A 20,312-nucleotide genomic window follows, 5' to 3' on the forward strand; every position below is an offset into this window, starting at 1 on the left:
CCTTCCTCAACTGGCATCTTCCGTCCCTGGGGTCACTGATCAAACCCTGGCCAAATGAATATTAGTCTGAGCTTCATGTCTCTTTGCCGTAATGCCAGCAAATGTTGGAGTATGATATGACTGCAAAGTACGTGTTTGGGAGGTCAGAATATTGTAACTAGAGCACTGCACAAGAGACGAAAGAAGTTAAGAGGTCAATGGTAAGTGATTGCTGAGGTGCTTAAGATTGTTTCTTCCAAGCTACAGTACCCCATGTTTAAAACATTTGGAGTTGGATTGCTGGCCCTTTGATGGAATAGTCAAAACAGTGGAACAAATTACTTTCAGCAGTAAAAGAGTCTCGCTAATAAGAGAGTAAGTAGTAAACCACTGGGAACTAGAGGAATAAATATTTTTAAAATGTGATTAGAATTGTGTTATTCCTTGTCTGTAGACATAAAGTGTAGTACTGGTGCAGTAATGCTTAATTGTTTTTGTTTCTTTTGTAGCTCTCTGAAAAGCTGCAAGTCATCTTTTCAAGATGGCAGTTCGCAACTCCAGCAAGGATGATGCAGAACGCTACCTCTTTGCAGACCGAGGTTATGTGGCGAGCCCTGCTACACAGGCAGATTGGACAGCTAAAAAGTTGGTGTGGGTAGCTTCAGAACGACATGGCTTTGAGGCAGCAAGCATGAAGGAAGAACGTGGTGATGAGGTTGTGGTGGAACTGGCTGAAAATGGGAAGCGGGTGGTTGTTAGCAAAGATGATATTCAAAAGATGAATCCCCCCAAATTCACAAAGGTGGAGGACATGGCTGAGCTTACCTGTCTGAATGAAGCATCTGTCTTACATAACCTCAAAGATCGGTACTACTCTGGACTGATCTATGTAAGTACTGTTTTTAAAATTTATGACTATTGATTAAAATTAGAATAGAGTCATTTAAGATGTATGTTTGCATGCATTAGATTCTTTTGTAACAAAATATCTTATGTAACTATTCACATGCTTGATTTCTGTTATATTTAATGCGGGAAACTGACTTTTTAAGATGGAGAATATAGATAAACACATCATTCTGGTTCTTTGTCTCTTTTGGCGTTTTTATTGGTTATAATTAATTTTGCACCAAAATTAAGTAGTTAAGTATGGCTTTACACAGAAAATGAAGGAATCCGTGAAGAAGTGACTAGCATTTTGGATGTGATGTTGATGAAGGGAGCTGGGATAAATGAGGAGTAGAGGGTAAGTAGTGGTCACGCATCAACAAGAAAAAGGAGGAATTATTTCATAATGCAGAATTGGGACTACATGAGGCTAGATTTTGGGAATCTGATCAGTATGGTTAAAGACAGGGTAATGATCAACAGATTAAATAAATAAAATAATTGGTTCAGTAGAAGAACATTTGGATTCTGTCGAAAGAAAAATATGAAGAAGAGTGGATACTTAAGGAAGAGGAAAACAGGAAGGAGGAGGAGAAGTCAATCCATTTGGATGACCAGTGAAGTAATGAGTGCTCTCAGATAATTTTTCCCTCCTTGCCTGCTGACCATCAAGCTGTATTTCTGTTGGTCTTAAGCTCATCTGTTCTGCTACAGTTGAGAGTCCCCAGTGCGAAGGTGAAATCCCATTAGAGGAGGCTGTTTTTTTTGGGCAGCAGTGGACTGTTTAGGTCCTAACCCTGCTCTGTTGTTGGCTGATGTGGATGCCTTTGTCAGTGTGGGGACCTGTTGCACTTTCCCCAAGCAAATAAGTACTCCTGCCTGCTCCCTAATGAGTGTGACATAGGCTTGTTTTATCATAGCAGTTTTATGTTCCCAGTTAGAGTGCAACTCTGTTACCTGCAGGTGTGTATGTGCATATGGATAAGCAGTCAACTGAACCACCACTCCCTCCTTCCTGGGTAAACAAGCTGGCACTAGATGATCACTCCTCCCCTCTTTGCCTCTTCCAGTGCCTGAACCACTATTTGTACTCTGGTCATCTTGTTCTAATCATCTTGTTCTAAGTCATAGATTTGTCCTTCTGTGCCACAGAGATGGGCTGAGTGCTGAGAGACCTTAGAGAATGCTTTACATTACAAGTAAGGAGGAGAAAAAGAGGTAAAATGTACACAAAAATAAACTATGAAGGATACATCTAGGGCAGTCAAGTAGGCCAAAATTAGCCTAATTTCTTCTTTCTACAGAAAAATATAGATCTGAAGTAGTTAACTTCTTTTGTCCATCAACCTATGGGTTATCGGATCCATATCAGATCCGAGCCGGCAGCTTCCAACAGCTAAGCTCCAAGCTCCTCCCCCTTGCCCATAATCCCCTGCTATCCCTTCCTGACTTCAGATCTAGTTTGCCGCGGTTGTCTTAAGCAGCTTGATCGAGCTTCCAGGCGTGGTATCTGTGGATTTGTGAGAAAAATCTTTCTTTTTTCTTAGTCTAATCAGAAATTTTGTGTGTGTGTGTGTGTGTGTGTGTGTGTGTGTGTGTGTGTGTGTGTGTGTGTGTGTGTTAAGTAGACTCCCAGTAGCGTTAAGGCTTTATTGATCTAATTTTTAGTATCCCCCCCCCCCCCCGTGTTTGCGTTAGGGTGTATGGTTTTGGGGCCTAGCGAGTGTGTAGTTTTTCTTTGATAGGTATGGCAGAGGCACCCAAAACATTTTTCTCAAAGTGTACTGAGTGTGGCCATAAGCTGTCCCCAGCGGATGGCCACACTTGGTGCGTTTTATGCCTTGGGGTTGAACACCTTTCCTCCGGCTGCACTATTTGCACAGCGTTCAACCCCAGGGCCCTTAAGGACCGGAGGGCGAAGCTGATTCTGGCGGGACGTCTGCCCCCGGACCTGGCTTTGTCCTCCGGTCCCTCCGTGGCACCTGCCGCGGCAGCGCCACCTGCTATTCCCCTTCCCCTGGCCGGGACTCCACCTCCCACCTTGGGCCAGGAGGAGAGGGAAGCCAGAAAGGAGAAACGCCGGGAAAAGCACCACAAGTGTCGGCCCGAAGCTTCTGCATTGGCCCCGCCAGTCAAACGGGTTTCTCCTCTCAGGACCTCCGAGTCTTCTCCTTCCCGGCTCCGATCCCCCCACTTCTCCCCAGGGCCGGAGGAGGAGGAGACCCGGTCGCCTTCGAGGTCATCGAGGCGGCACTCGCGGCCCGCCTCGGTGGCCTCATCAAGGTCTACCCGCAGTATGTCTGACGCAGACTTGGACCGGATGATGCGTAGGTTTCTCCAGGCCCAGCTGCAGATGGGAGTGCTCCTGCCCCCCCCTTCTCGGGGGGGGGGCTTGACCCCCTTTTTCTCCCTGATTGCTCCTTCTCTGACCCACTACCAGGGTTCGGAGCTCTCGGAGCCAGGTAGCGTCGGAGCCGGGGGACTGTCGGCGCCGATAGCACCTTCGAGTCTGTCGGGTCCATTTTCTTCGGATCCGTGCTCTCGGAGCCGAGAGCTGAGCTTCGGATCCAGAGGTGTCAGTGTGGCTTCGGCTCCATCTCGGTCGGAGCATACTGGCCCTTCGAATCCGACCGTGTCGGCGCTGGCTCCGATCCGCACATCGGATCCTAGGAGAGCGGCTCTCAGGCATTCGACGTCATAGAGAGGTCTTTGTCGAGGGATTCCAGGCCCCCGGCTTCAGCTACAGCTCCACCCTGCGCTCCCTCTCAGACGAGTCCGCCTTCCATCACCCGGCCCCAGGGACAGCCTGCTCAGATGTCCCAGATAGTTCACTTGCTGGAACAGGATGTGGTTGGTGAGGCCTCTCCGGACAGCCCCCCCCCGAGGAGGTCCCCTCACAAACGCAAGTGCAAGAGGAGTCACGTGGACTCCCCTGAGTCCTTGACAGAGGACACTGACTTGGAGGAAGGGGAAAGTTCCCCAAGGTCACCACCCAAAGACGTCTCCTTCAGAGACATTATGGAGATGCTTCGGATCGGGCTGGGGGGGTGGTCTGCCCCAAAACCTTCCTCTGACGAGTCTGTTTTTCTGGAGGCGTTTGAAGCAGGCCTGTCTACTTCTTGGGTGTCCTCTCCCGCTGATCCCGTGGTAGACCTGATTACTACCAGGACATGGAAGGAACCGGACACTGTGAAGGCCATTCCAAAGAGGCCGGACAAAATTCTTAGCCCCCCCCTTTGGACAGGTCATGTTGGAGCAAGGGGGCCCCGGTAGATGCCATGTTGGTGGTGGCCACCACCAAAAGGGAACTGGCCCAGGAGAGTTCCTCGGTCCATCCTCCAGACAAGGAGTCTCGGACGATGGACCGTCTGGGGAAGCGGGTGTTTGCTTCAGCCACCTTCTCTGTGAGGTCGCTGAATTATATGGCACACGTGATTCGGCTCCAACGGGATCTTATCAAAGAATACGCTGGGTCGCCCCCAGAGTCCATGTCGGCGGGGGACAAGAAAGTGTCCTCTACCCGAATGGCCACTCTGAAATCTATCTCCAATACCTCTATGCGGTTACTATCCCATGCCACGGAAGGAGCCGCTAGAGCTAGTGGAGCGGGCGTTGTCCTATGGCGACAGGCGTGGCTCGGGCACTGTGATTTCGTGGAACCCTTTAAGGCGTCTTTCGCTAATGCCCCGTTTTGTTCTGCCCTTTTTGGCAAGACCGTACGCGACACATTGGTTCAGAGTGAAAAAGACAGGAAGATGTTGTCTGCCGTTGGAGTCCGCTTCTCTGCTCCCCGGAGGTCCTTCTCCAGGAACCAAAAGGGACAGAAGAAGACATGGTTCCGGAAGTCTCAACAGTCCTGTTTCGCTCCGGAACCCTCGTCCTTCAGAGGCAGAGGAAGACAGGGTGGACGCCGCCCTAGAGGCAGAGGGAGCCCGAAGAACTTTGGGTCCAGAGAACCTTTCTCTGATCGGCCCACGCAGCAACCCTGAGGGGTTACCTGACTGTTCCACTCTGGAGGCAGTCGAGGGGGCATTTCTCGAGGCACCTGGCAGCTTGGGTGTCCATTACAATGGATCGCTGGGTGCTTCGGATCATATCCAGAGGCTACAAAATCCCCTTTCTCAATTCCCCTCTCAGTTCCCGAAACCTCGCCGGTGTCCCACCCTATCAGAGGGAGGCGGCAGCTGAGGAAATACTCCAGGTGCTAGAAAAAAGAGCAATCCAGCACGTCCCCCCAGGCCAGTCCGGATCAGGCTTCTACTCCAGGTTCTTCTTGGTGCCAAAAAAGACGGGGGACTTGAGACCAATCCTCGACCTGTCCTTCCTGAACCTGTCAGTAGCCAAAGAAAAGTTCCGGATGGTCACACTTCAATCCATTCTCCCCCTTCTGCAGGAGAACGACTGGATGTGCTCCATAGACCTCAAGGACGCGTACTATCACATTCTGATGGACAGATGATCCAGGAGGCTTCTCCGCTTCCGCTGGGAGCCAGCCACTACCAATTCAGGGTCCTTCCCTTTGGACTCACCACAGCCCCCAGGGTGTTCACCAAAGTGTTAACTGTTGTAGCGGCCCACCTGAGACTCCAGGGAATTCAGGTCTTCCCGTACCTGGACGACTGGCTCCTGACCGCCCCCACCAGGCATCTACTTTGCACGGCCAGGGATTACTTTCTCCGACTAGCTCCCCGGCTGGGGATCACGATCAACATCGGGAAATCTTCCCTTCTTCCGACTCAAATCCTAGATTTCATCTGAGCCAGATTGAACACAAACCAGCTTCTAGCCTTCTTGACTCCGGACCGGCTACGAACTCTGAAACTCCATGTACTGGCCCTTCTACAATCCCCAGCTCCCCCTGCGGAATTGGTCCTGAGGGCTCTAGGCTCGATGGCGGCAACCATCAACCTACTACCCATGGCGCGCTTGAACATGAGAGTTCTTCAATGGACCTTACAAGTCCAGTGGTCCTTGCTGCTACGTCCCCTGAGCTTTCCCATTCCTCTCAGCAGGGTGTGCAAGAAAGCCCTCTTATGGTGGCTCCAGTCCCCGGACCTCCAGAAGGGGCACCCCTTCTCTGCGCCCCCTCCTCCAGCCACGGTGACCATGGACGCCTCTCGCTTCGGGTAGGGGGGGCACTGCTTGGACAGGACCGCTCAAGACACGTGGAACCATTCGGAGACCTTATTGCATATCAATGTCCTAGAGATGAGAGCGATGCTTTTGGCTTTGCAAGCACTTCAAAGCCTTCTTCCCTTGGGGACAATTACTATCCAGACGGACAACATGTCAGTCGTCTGGTATATCAACAAACAAGGGGGAACCAGGTCCTATTCACTTTGTCAGGAGGCCATGAGAGTGTGGGAATGGGCTACGTCCACCAACCGCTTTCTCATAGCGACGCACATTCCGGGACTGTCCAACATTTTAGCAGACAGACTAAGTCGATCCATCCTGTCACCGTACGAGTGGTCTCTGAATCCAAAAGTAGCGAAGCAAATCTTCTCCAAATGGGGTCAACCTCGTTGCGATCTTTTTGCCTCTCCTTCGAACGCAAAGTGCAGTGACTACTTGGCTCTAATTCCCCCACCCGGGGAATCCCCCAGAGATGCTCTGCATGCTTGACCACCTGGTCTACTGTATGCTTACCCTCCTCTACCCCTGATGCTAAAGTTTTTACAGAAAGACAGACGGTTGGGGAGCAGAATAATCCTCATTGCCTCATTCTGGCCTCGTCAAGCATGGTTCTCTTATCTATGGTCTCATCTAGTGAATCCCCCATGGATTCTAGATCCCATCCCAGATCTGATCTCTCATCCGTCAGGCCTGTCAACCCCGAACCTGGACAACCTCAAGCTCACAGCTTGGTTGATCCAGTTCCAGTGATAGCTAGGACTCCTGGTATCTCACCCCCTGTCAAGGCTATTCTAGTAGCCGCTCACAAGCCATCTACTAGAAGAATCTGTAATAGCAAATGGAAGCGTTTTTCTATTTGGGCAGAGCATCGGAACTTAGATCCCTTTACAGTTTTGTTGCCAGCAGTACTAGATTTTCTGTCAGGGTTATTCGACCAAGATGCTAGCTCTTCTACGGTCAAAGTCCAGTTGGCCGCAATCTCTCATTATCATGTTGGCAATGATTTCGGCCCTCTGACGTCGTCCAAATTATGTAAGACCTTCCTAAAAGGCACCTTCTTACTAAGAACTCCGGTAAAAGATGCAGTCCCTCCTTGGGATTTAACTCTTGTACTTCAGTCTCTAACAGCTCCTCCCTTTGAGCCTGCAACTTCGGTGGATCTGAAATATCTTGGAAGACAGCTTTTCTTGTTGCCATTACTTCAGCCAGAAGGGTCTCGGAGCTTCAAGCCCTTTGCGCCAAGCCACCGTATTTGGTTTTCCACAAAAATAGAGTCTCACTCAGGACCAATCATTCCTTCCTGCCCAAATTGCATCAGAGTCTAATATCAACCAGTCAGTTAATTTGCCAGTCTTCTTCCCAAATTACCAAAACAAAGGTGAATGCAAGTTGCTCTCGCTAGACGTACATAGGCAACTAAGATTCTATTTGCACAGGACAGCTGACCACAGGAAATCTGACCAACTTTTTGTATCCTTTGCTAAGCCCTCCTTGGGAAAACCTGTCTCAAAAGTCACATTGTCCAGATGGATTTCCCAATGTATTCTTTTGGCATATGAGAGTTCGGGCCGGCCTGCACCTCAAGGAGTCCATGCCCATTCTACACGATCAATCTCTACCTCTGCGGCCTTTCGATCTAGGGTGTCGTTGGATGACATTTGTTCAGCAGCTACTTGGGCTTCATCTCATACATTTATAAATCATTACAAATTGGATATTGTCTCCATGGGGAGAGCATCCTTTGGCTCTGCAGTGCTCCGGAACATCCTTCCATGAGGACCTCCCAAGAATCAGGTAGCTGGGGACTCTGTCCCATAGGTTGATGGACAAATGAAGTTAACTACTTCAGATTTCGAAGTTATGTACTTACCATAACGTTCCATCTGAGTAGGTAAACTTCATTTGTCAGCAACCGTCCCTCCCTCCGTCCCCCTAGCCTCCTGCTGTCATGGCAGATTTTTCCAGGTTAGAGTAGGGAGATGGTTCTTGGTATCGTATGGTCTATGGATAGGCAAACTCGATCTGAGGTCAGGAAGGGATAGCAGGGGATTATGGGCAAGGGGAGGAGCTTGGAGCTCGGATCTTAGCTGTTGGAAGCTGCTGGCTTGGATCCGATATGGATCCGATAACCCATAGGTTGCTGACAAATGAAGTTTACCTACTCAGATGGAACTTTATGGTAAGTGCATAACTTCTAATTCTCACACACACATTATCTCTACATGTGATGTAAAATGGCATTAAATTTACTAGATATCAATGGCTCAAATGGAAGTGGATTAATTTTGGAGAGGATCAACACAGCAAATGAAAATGCACTGTTTTGCAGTGGATATTTTACTATGTATTGAGTGTATAGAAACTTAGAAAAAAGTAGGTCTGCAATTAACCAGAAAGGAAATAAAAGTTGGACGGGGGGTGATTGCTTTGATGGTGGTGGTAATGTGGAGATGCAGAGTGGTACCAAAATTCAGGGGAAAAAAGAGGTCCCAAAAGGTCAAGGGATGAGAAGAATGACCTGTGACATTACCCTGATGGCATACACTGTTTTCGAGTATGTAATCAGTGATTTCTTTTGTGTGGTTTTCCTTGCTGCCATCTTTTTTTTTTTTAAAACAAGGAACATCTTTATTAAGTTATCATGTATGACATAGGCCATGTTACATTTATATAAATGAAAATAAACCATAGTGACACAATCTTAGTTGCAAACATTATACAATCCAAACCGTGCCAACACAACTTTAGCTGCAAACATTATTCAATACCTTTAACGTATCCAGTTATTGATAGTCAGCCATTACATAGCTCATTCAGATCCTACCTTCTTTTAAACCTCGCTCTTCCTATGCATGTATTGATCCCATATTTCCATTTTTTTCCTACGTAATTTGCTCCCACTCTTTTCTAAAGATCCCAGTTCCAGTTATTTTATCTCTGTTACTATCTTTGCTACTTCTAGTAAAGTTGTTTTAGACTTTGATTTCTATTTTCTGGTAATTGTTTTTTGGCAGCCATCATAATTGGATTCAGCAAGGCCTTACTATGTCTAGGCAGTTCCAATTCTGTATCATAGCTCAAAAAAACAATTTCCATAGTTACTCCAGTTTGCTCAACCAACATCTCTGACAGAGCAGTCTGCAGGGACTTTTTAAAGTTTGCCAATTCATTACACTCCCAGAAAAATACGTTCCCAGTTACCTCTTTCTTCCCCATCACACCTCCAACATTTGCTGTGCACCTGAGGAAAAATTCTTTGAAGTCTGCTTGGGGTGTAAAAATACCTGTGCAGACACTTTCAGCCAAAGATCTTAAATCTTCTAGATTTTGTTGCATGTTTAGGAGATATACATATATGCCCCATTGTTTCTTTGTGAATTGCTTATCTAATGTCTCTTCCCAATCCTTCCTTACCTCCTCTGATTGATTCTTATAGTTATCGTGCAATATTTTATGTGCTCTGCTACTTATTCCTTTCTTAACAGCAGCTTCTGTTCTATTAAAAACTGTACCAGCGGTGGCCTTTTGTGTAGGACCCCCACTATTTCTTTTTCTTTGTCTATACTCTAATATCAGTCCTTCATATGGAAGGTATTCTCTAGCCTGTTGTCCAAATAAGTTCTTGGCGTCATCCCATTCTGTTACCTTACCTTGGTTCCTTAACCAGTTTTCCTGTAATATATTCCTACCCCCTCTTACCTATCTTCTGTATCCCTAATTGCAGTCATCCCCTATTGGCAGAATCTCCTTTCTTCATTCCTGTATTGGCTTAGTTCTTAGAAGACCTGCTACTTCATGTATATAATATTTTGTATGATTATTGTTGTTCTCCTTAAAGATCTGCATCCAAAATCCCAGTCTCTCTGTTAGTTGAGCCCCCCCCCCCCATTTCGTCATCATCTTTTTCCACTTTGAATTATAGTTTTATGCTTGTGCAATGTATAGGAGCCATAACTGTATTGTTCTGAATTACCCCTTCCAACTCGGGTAATCTCAGTCTGCCTTGTTCTGTTGGAAGAATAAGGTTATCCCACTTAACTCTTACCGTCTTCCCCTCCCAGGTAAAATCCTTCAGCTGTTTATTAATTGCTATCCACAACTTCTGTAACAGCACTGTAATGTCCCTTTCTGGTTTTGTCAGGTATAAAATAATGTCATCTGCAAATAGACCCAGCTTTTTTTGATTACCATACCAATTATATCCTTTAATTTCTGTTGCTCATCTGGTCAGGATAAAACAGACAAACATCTGTGGGTTCTGTTCAATCCGCTTTATTATGTATAAACACATCAGGATTGAGGCTTAATAAGTTTAACTTAGATAAACTTATAAACAAGCTAGCTATCACACTCATACATGCTTACTCTGTGGCTGCACTCTCAAAAAGGCACTGAAGCTAGGATGTGCTTGCTATTTATATGCATGTGCTGTCCTTGGAAACGCTTCTTAAAGGTACAACACACACACTTCTACATCCGCTTTCTTTGAGAAGTGGGTCTTGCATTATTGATGACATTAATTGTCATGCAATTGATGCAAAATATTTCTTTGACATGCAAATATACAGAACTAATACATATAGACAGTTATGTCTAGGTCGCTGTGTATTTCACACTAGGTCTAAAAATACGACCAAATCATGTGACATAGAAATTAGAATTAGGTCTAGCAACTGAAAGCGTCTCTGATGAATGTTCAACTTTGGGGGCATCAGGAACATCAACAGGAATGGAAATTAAGACACGTTCTGCAACAGTAACATTGTATGGATTGCCCTGAGATCTAGAGTCTGTATCACAGGAACAATGCTGCAATATCGATTCTGATACAGGAAGATGTCTGTGATTTCTCCTGTACTCCATACCCTCAGATTCCACAAAATAGGATCTCGGCTCAGCGCATGTACCTGTTACTTGATCAATCTGGTCAAAACCTTTCACCGTTTGTATCCTCACTGTCTCTCCTTCTTTCAGTGGACGAAGAAATCTGCTCAATTTATCATTGCTGGACTTCTGGTAATAATGCTTTCTGAATAGTTGGGCTTTGATTGTTCTGTTGTTCTTCGCTTAGTCCTCAACAGACTAGAACTCATAGGCAGTGTTGTTCTGGCTTGCCTAGATAGAAGCCTCTGAGCAGGCAAGCCAAGTATGTCATCACTGGGTATGTTTTTGAGACTGAGTAAATTCAGGAAGACATCAGTATTATCAAGCTTTGACTTCTCTAGTAATTGTTTTGCACTCTGTACTACACGTTTAGCTACTCCATTTGGCTGTGGATATTGTGGACTACTAGTAACATGTACAAAGTCCCATTCTTTTGCACATTTCTGAAACAGCTGACTGGTAAATTGGGTACCATTGTCAGAAATAACTTTGCATGGACTACCATGGACTGAGAAGTCACATTTCAACTTGGTGGTAACAGCAGTGGATGTTAGGTTAGGTAATATCAATCTCAAACCAGTTTGAATAAGAGTCAACCAACACTAAATAAATCTGATTGCTCCACTCAGATATATCAGTGACTACTGTTGACCAAGGTAGTTCAGGAACTTGACTTAGCTGAAGTTCTTTTTGCAAATGCGGTTTAGTACCATTGCATAATGAACCGAAAGAAAGTACTTTATCAATATTGTTTGCTAGAGAAGACCAAAATACTAGTACTCTCTCCCTTGTTTTGGTAGATTCGGAACCTGGGTGACCACAATGCAAAATCTGGATATATTCACATTGTAAGGAAGCAGGAACAACAATTTTAGGACTTTTGAAAATAATGTCATCTTCCATCAACATTTCATCTCTGTAAGGAAATTAAGTTTGCACTTCAGGTGGTACACTAGATTGCTTTGACGGCCATCCAACATTAATGAAGTAGATGAGCTTTTGCAAAACTTGGTCAATCTTTGTATGATCTGTCATCTCATCAAGTCTCTTGGTAGAAAAATTATACACTTCAATGACATCAAAATCACAATTCTCTCCATTAAGCTGGCCCGTTGTATTTCTGGGCAATCTGGATAAGGTGTCAGCCAGATAAAGAAGTTTGCCTTTTGTATAAACCATTTTGAAGTTGTACCTTTGCAATTTGAGCATCATTATTCGTAATCTCACTGGAGCTGAATTCATAGGCTTCTTTAAAATAGTGACTAAAGGTTGGTCATCAGTTTCAATCTGAATAGCTCGACCATAAATGTAATTATGAAACTTTGAACATGCGAATACTATTGCCAAAAGTTCTTTTTCAATCTGAGCATATTGCATTTCAGTTTGGGTAAGAGTTCTAGATGCATAGGCTACTGGTCTGTCCTCTGGAAGAATAACTCTGGCAAGACCAAATTATGAAGCGTCACAGGAAAGAGTTACTTGTTTATTGACATCATAGTATCTTAATGTAGGTGGGGTGGCAATTTTCTGCTTAAGGTCTTCAAATGCTCTCTGGTGCTGTTCCAACCAAGACCATGTAACATTTTTGTGCATTAGCTCTCTCAAAGGCACTTTCAGTTCACTGAAGTCTGGTATAAACTTGCCTAAGTAGTTGACCTTACCAATAAAACATTGCAGAGCTTGAACATTATCTGGTGCTGGCATCTCTAGAATGGCTGCTTGCTTGGACGGGTCTGGTCACAAGCCAGTAGTAGTAAATAAATGACCTACATATGTAACTTCTGGTCGTCTTGAATTTGCACTTCAGAGGATTGAGCTTCAAGTTCACTTCACGTGCTCTGTCTAGAACTTTCCTAAGATTTCTGTCATGCTCTGCTTCACCATTGCCTCCAACCAATAAATCATCTACTATTATGGCACAAGGATAACCTGAAAAAATTTGTTCCATTGCACCACCCTGAAAGATTTCACTTGCAGAATTTATTCAAAATGGCATCCTGAGGAATCATCTTCCAAATGGGGTACTGAAAGTAGTCAGTAGGGAAGATTTGCGATCAAACATCACTTGCCAAAATGAACTTTTTGCATCCAAGACAGAAAAAACAGTGGCATTTGGTGTTAGGGCTGCAGCTTCCTCGACTGTACATATAGGATGATGCAGTCTCTTTAATCCTTTGTTCAAATCTCTTGGGTAAATGCATATTCTGATTTTGTCTAAGCCTTTTTTTGTGGGTTGCTACCATGGATAACACCCATTCAGTTGGTTCTGTAACTGGACAAATTACACCTTGCTGTGCCATTTTATCCAACTGAGCTTTGACTTTATTCTGCATAGCTATCGAAACTTTTCTTGCTGGTCTGATCTCTGGGTCTAACTTTATAGAATACACAATTTGAAGTTTGTCCAACTTGTCATAGAAAACATCAGCATACTCTGAGAAAGTAGCTTCAGTAAAATTGGAACGGAACTGAGACGTGCTTATATGATGAACTACTTTGGTAAAGGAAAGCAGATTCATTCTCAGACTGTCTCTTTGACCCAGAAATAATTGCACTGGTCTTTTGACTACATAGAATAGTAAGCTGTAGCAGTTCCAAGCCAGTTAACATGAAACCACTACTGAGCCTTCAGTTTGAATTTTTTCACCTCCATAAGCAACAAGTTTCGCACAACTAGCCACATTAAGTTGCTCACCAGCTCTCACCTTAGCAAATGTGCCTGCTGACATAACATTACACTTTGAACCAGTGTCTACTTTGAGCTCGTTGGATTTACCATTGATCTGGACAGCACTTTGCCAATAAATTTACCGCATCAACCTTTTCACCAATTACTGATACACCATCTACATAGAAAGTAGGGTTGCAGCTGTCTATATGATCAACTTGCTTTTTTGAGTGACCCTTCTTTGTAACTGTCTGTGGTTTACTTGATTTGCAAAACTTTTAAAAATTGTTCCATTTTTTACAATTGAGGCATTGCTGACCAAATGCTAAGCACTTTTGTCTTTTCGATTCATGATTGGCACCACAATTGCGACAGTTAACAATAAAGCTTGATTTGGGTTTTGCTGACTCACCCTTGCACTGAGCATGTCCTTTTCACTGACCTGGTCTTAGAACTTGCTGGAAAACTATGGATTTTACCTGCCACACCCACAGGGGTTACATCTGCCATTTGCTTAGACCTGCTTAGCTACATGTTGCATGCTGTCTGTATTTGCTCTGGAGCCTGCTGAAACCATGCTCTTATCTCTTGCAAGCATACTTGTGTGCCTTTCTGTAACTTCATGGGTTTGACAAATCTCAATAGCTTTGTTCAGTGTTAAATCACTCTCACGAAGCAAAATCTTTCTCACTGCAGCACCGTTAATACCACACACAAGCCTGTCCTTTATTAACTCATGTTTTACATCACCAAATCTGCACATTTTAGCTTTGTTTCTCAGGTCAGTAATATAAACTGCAAAGGTTTCTCCTAGCCTTTGAACTCTTGTATAAAACAAATGCCTCTCTAATGTAACATTTGTCTGGGGGGTTCACATTTCCCTGAATTTGTGTTTCAAGCACTCAGGACCTTCCCCTGATTCAGCCTGCACAGGAATATGATGGTTTTCCCCTTCTCCTTCATATACTACTGGTGCATACACAAATGAACACCGTCTTTCAATGGCCTCTGACCCAGCTAAGCTTAGCAAAATCAATGCCCTGGTGCATGCATCTTTGTCAGAATAAGCTGCTTGTATTAAAATGTCATACTCTTGCTCAAATATTCTCCGATACTCTGCAATATTCTGATCAAATACAAGTGGATCTGGTCTGCAAAGTGTCTCTGCCATAATAACACATACCAGTGAAGGCTTTGCAATTATGCACAACACACACACACACACACACACACACACACACACACACACACACCAGAAATATATGCCTGTACTTGTAACTATTCCCAATAGCACAAGCTTCTGAATAGCTGAACTTTGTGAAATAAGTCTCCTGGGCACAAGAATACTCTTGAAATCACTGTACTGTAAGAAATCGCCTCTTATCAGTGTAAGAAACATTTGAAAATAACTGCACTCTGCGGATAAACTGGGCAGAAGAAGCCCAGAGTAAAACATTTTTTGAAGTAACTGCACTTTGCGAATAAACAGCACACAGAAACACTGAAACATTCCCAAAATGGCTGTACTTTGCTAAATAACTATGTACAGTTCAAGAAACACTCTGTAATGGTGGCACTCTGTGAATAGGCACACCCAGCGCAAGAATGTTTTTGAAATGGCTGTATTTTTGATGGCACTTTATGAAATAGTTGCACTTTGCACACAATAAACTTTTCGGAATAAATGCACAGTAATAAGCACACACTCTAAGCACTTTTACACACTTTGAGAAACTTCAGATAACTCTAGTTATGCCCTGTATAGCTTAATGAATGAAAAATAGTACTTTATGCCAAAACACAGTAATTTGCCAAAAAACATTCAGTCTCCTTGCTTTATTTATGCTTAATGTGCCCTTTTTGCCTTTTATTATATTAATTTTGCTCATTTAATCTTTTTTCATGCCCATTATATTTTACTTGCGCTCATTTTATTCTAAACATGCCTGTTTTACTGTAAACATGCTCGTTTTGTAATTCCGAGATAATTCCAAACTCCTTTTGTGCTTTTCTAATAATTGTTTATCATATATCTTAATTTTAAACATTTCATTTAATTAATAAACCTTTTGTGCCTTTTGCTTGCTTAGTAATGCATTCTGTGCCCTTATAATGCTCAATTTTATCTTTTTAATAAATAAATCATTTGTGCAAGTTTTTATTATCTTTAGTTCGTTTCTGGCCCTTTTTTGTACGCTGTTCACTTAGTTTACCTTCACTGTTAACTCCGCACCTCATAGCTCTGAAAAACAATCTCTGGAATCCCAGTTCTGACACCAAATTACTCGTCTGGTCAGGATAAAATAGATGAACATCTGTGTGTTCTGTTCAAGCAGCTTTATTATGTACAAACATGTCAGGATTGAGGCTTAATAAATTTAACTTAGATAAATTTATAAACAAACTAGCTGTCGCACCACATGCTCACTCTCTGGCTGCACTCTCAAAATGGCACTGAAGCTAGCATGTGCTTGCTATTTATATGCATGTGCTGTTCTTGCAAAACGTTTCTTAAAGGTCTAAGGGACATGCTGCACCTCAAAAAATCCAAATCCCATCGAGCTACACGCTCGAGAGACTTGAACCTCAGCACTGAAATAAATAGGACATGCTGGAGGGACAGATTCATAACCCAGAGGCTCCCTTCACTCTGGAATAAAATCCCAGTCCAGGTTAGGCAGAGTCCCTCATTGACTCTTTTCAAGAGGAATCTTGATGAGTGGATGGGAGATCGTAGGTTTACCCCGGGTATCACTTCTGTGTCACTGTTAGACAGAGGCACAGTATACTAACCTCGAAAAAGGGCATAGCAAAATTAATTTAAAATGGGTGGCGAAAGCCAAACATACTCTGGCTAGGCTTATAAATGCCCTAGGGCAGATAGCCTAGTATGAACCTATGAACCTATGAACAACACACACACACACACACCATTGTATAATTTCTTTGTCCCTTATTTTCTTTGCTAGTTGTTCTAAATATAATGCAAATAACAAAGGGGAGAGAGGTCCCCCTGCCTAGTTTCTCTGCTTATGCAGAGATTAGAAGAGAGGACCCCACCCACTTTTAATTTTCGTCGATCCTTCATATGTCCTCCTAGTCAACCGTATAATTTTATCAGGGAATGGAAATACTTCCATTGTTCTGCTCATAAAATCCCAGCTTAGTCTATTAAATGCTTTCTCTCCATCAAGACCCACTAGCAACAGTTGTATTTTCTTACATTCTGTTCCCTCTGGATCATCACTGTTCTGTTTATGTTGTCAAATGTTTCCCTCCCCTCCACAAAACCATAGTGATTCATATCTATCAATTTTGGCATTACTTTTCCTATTCTTTTAGCTGTCATTTACATAAACACTTTATAATCATGATTTAGTATTGAAATGGGCCTGTATGAAGCTAAATCTTATGATCTTTACCCTCTTTAGGTATTACAACTACTACCTATTTCTTTTAGGATGCTGGAACTTCTCCTCCTCTTAAAATACTGTTAAAACCTTCCAGATCTTTATCAGTTTTTTCCCTCCTAGCTTCCAAACTCCGACAGGAATACCATCTATTCCTGGGGACTTTCCTGTAGATTGGGTATACATCACCATTTGTATCCCATCTCCTACTATCCTAAATGTTAGTAATTGAGCCTCCTCTCCCTCTAGCCTTGGCATATTTAATTCTTCCATAAACATTTCCATTTACACCTTTTTTTGATTTCCATATTTCTCTGCTTTTTGTAGACTTTCATAGAATTTCCGAAATATTTCTAATACTTCTACGGGATCCCTTGTTATCCTTCTTGTTATAGGCTCTCAAAGCTTGGTGACAGCCCTTTCTTCTTTCTGTTGCCTGAGTTGTTGTGCTGAAAGTTGATATGCTCTAGAGTTAAGCTATGAAAACAAAATCGCCACTGATTCTAAGGAGAACCACGTCAAGAATCTCAATGGCAATACCCAGATCTGCTTTGAGTTACAGCACAACGGCACGAAAATTACAGAACCAACTATTGCCAACATCCTGGCAGATAGGTTCATTGCTAACTTTACCCCCCCCACCCCCACCCCCTAAAGAGCCCATATCTATACAGGACGAATGCAGAGTCCCTGTAATCACAACTACGCAGGTAAAAGCTGCACTGTCTAAAGCCAAAAACACAGCATCCATGGGACCAGAAAACATCCCAGGCTGCATTTTACACGAACTTCAGAACAAACTGGCTCCCCACCTAAGCACCATGTTCAGTCATAGCCTCACATCAGGCTTTGTGCCCACTGAATGGCATACAGCAACAGTTATCCTACTCCACAAAGGGGGAGACACCACTGATCCTGGGAACTATCGCCCTATTAGCCTGATGAGCCTGTTCTGCAAGGCCATGGAACGTATCATCATGGAACTCATAAACAAAGACATTGGTAACCTCCAAACTCTGGATCCCACCCAGTTCGGGTTTGTGAAAGGCAGATCATGCCTCCTGAATATGATCGACTTCTTTGAGGCAGTCAACCAAAGCCGTAGATGAAAGTAAGGTGGTTCACACAGCCTATCTTGACCTCGCCAAGGCTTTCAACACCATCCCCCATTCTGGAATTATAGCTAAACTCACTAAACTGGGTATAAATCCCTGCGTCACAAGATGGGTTGCCAACTGGCTCACTGACAGAACCCACAATGTAAAAGTTGCACACTCCAAATCTGACCTCAAACCAGTGACAAGTAGAGTACCACAGGGTCCAGTTCTGGGACCTCTCCTGTTTGGTATCTACTTCTCTGAAGTACAGGCTAACACAGAAGGCCCCTGGCTAACGAAGTTCGCAGATGACTGCAAACTAGGAACCATAGTTGAGTCCCCAAATGATGTGGAAATCCTACAGAAGGGCCTCGCTGAGACAAATGCCTGGTGTCAGAGCCATGGCCTCAAGCTCAATGCCAAAAAGTGCATTGTCATCCCCTTTGGTAAAAACTCTGTACCCATGAACTACTACATAGACAGCAGTCTACTTAACACCGAATGTGTGATAAGAGACCTTGGGACCCAGGTGGACAGTAGTCTGTCCTTTGATAGTCACATCGCCACAGTAGTCAGGAAGTCCTTCTACGTGGCACACCTCATCGTAAAAGGGTTCTCATCCAGGAAAAAAGAGGTCATTGTTCCCCTCTACTCGACACTCATTAGACCCATTATAGAGTACAATGCCCCTTTTGGAATGTACCTCACAAGACATCTGCAGCAGCTGGAAAGGACACAGAAGTACCTCACAGAGAGGATTACTGGTCTCAAACAGATGCCCTACAATGACCGTCTCAAAAAACTCCAGCTTTATTCTGAAGCATATCGCCTACTCCGAGGTGATCTCTGCTCAACATATAAAGCTGTTTCAAACCCAGAGCTGTTGGACATGCTACACCTAAAGAAATCAATCCCAATTCCTCCGAGCTACACGGTCTAGAGACCTAAACCTTGTCACGACAATAAACAGGACATGCTGGAGGGATAGATTCCTGTCCCAGAGACTTCCCATACTCTGGAACAGGCTACCCATCTATGTCAAGCAAAGTACTTCATTAGCACTCTTCAAGAAAAATCTTGAGTGGAACGTATCATCATGGAACTCATAAACAAAGACATTTTAGGAAATACACCCCGGGATTACTTCTGTGTCTGTGCTCGATAGTGGCACAGGAAAATAACTTTCTTGGGTGGCGTAAGCCAGGGAACCTTGTTGGCTAGGCTTACGTAGGCCCTTGGGCCGCTAGCCTAGTACCTACCTATGAACCTATTATTATCCAAAAACAGTTGCTTAACAGCAATCTTTCTAAACTCATGCATATTATTGAGGTAATCCCTTATTTGCTGTTTAGCATTCTGTAGTTGCTCCTCCTCTTGTTTTCCGAGATTCCCCCAATTTTGCAATACTTTTAAAATTTGATAGTCCCTCTAAGTAATTCTTGTTACTTCTTAACCATATCTCCCTTTCTTTTATTTCCACCATATTTTTAAATTCCACTTTAATTTTATCCCACTCCCTAGATATTTTTTCAGAAGATGTTTCTGTCTTCTCAAATAGCTGCAGAATAATTTCCACTACCCATTTCTTAAATTCCTCTCTTTTCAACAGATAGGTGGGAAAGTGCCCGTGTCTCATTTTATTTCATTACCCTGTGTTTTTATTTTAGTTATTATTGGCACATGATCTGAAATAGTTATTGGGTGCATATCAGGACCTTCAGTTAAATGCACATGTTCCTGTGAAATGTAAATTCTGTCTAGCCTAGCTCAGTTTTTTGTATTGTGGGGAATAAAATGTAAATTCACTCTGAATTCCTAGTACTGCGTTCACATCTTTCATGCCAAATATTTTCATAAATTTCTTTAAAAATCTACCCTCCTTTGTTATATTTCCCTTTTGGGGCCTCCAAACACATATTCACTGTTGCAAATCAAATTATAGTCCCCACCTATTAGTAATATTCCTTGCTGGAAGCTGATCATTCCTGCCAGAATTTTCTTTAGCTCTATTATAGCAGTTTTCTGTGGACTATAAATACATGCCAGTGTAATCCTCCTCCCTTGCCAGTAGCCCCTTGGTACTACAAATCTACCATTACTGTCTTTTTTTCCTCTCCTCTTCTATTACTGTTGGAGCTTCTCAAGCCATTAATACAAGTACTCTTCTATTCCTTTGTTTCAGGTATTCTGCTGAATAACCATCATGAAAATCTTTATCAGATTAACTCGTTCACTTCTTTCCAAGTGAGT

At 43.6% G+C, this 20,312-nt stretch overlaps 1 protein-coding gene across 4 annotated transcripts in view; it reads left to right on the forward strand.

Annotated features, from left to right (window-relative positions):
* Nucleotides 1-20,312, forward strand: part of LOC122809252 (myosin-10-like) — a 3,714,157-nt gene that overhangs the window by 402,405 nt on the left and 3,291,440 nt on the right. For all 4 annotated transcript variants that reach the window (XM_044080584.1, XM_044080595.1, XM_044080606.1 and 1 more), the window contains exon 2: nt 489-868. In XM_044080584.1, coding sequence (XP_043936519.1) covers nt 521-868 — 348 coding nt within the window. In that variant the 5' untranslated portion in view covers nt 489-520. The remainder of the gene's footprint in view (nt 1-488; nt 869-20,312) is intronic.

Source organism: Protopterus annectens, chromosome 1.part1 (genome assembly GCF_019279795.1).
Source record: "Protopterus annectens isolate FY-2018-M chromosome 1.part1, PAN1.0, whole genome shotgun sequence".
NCBI classification, from domain to species: domain Eukaryota; kingdom Metazoa; phylum Chordata; order Ceratodontiformes; family Protopteridae; genus Protopterus; species Protopterus annectens.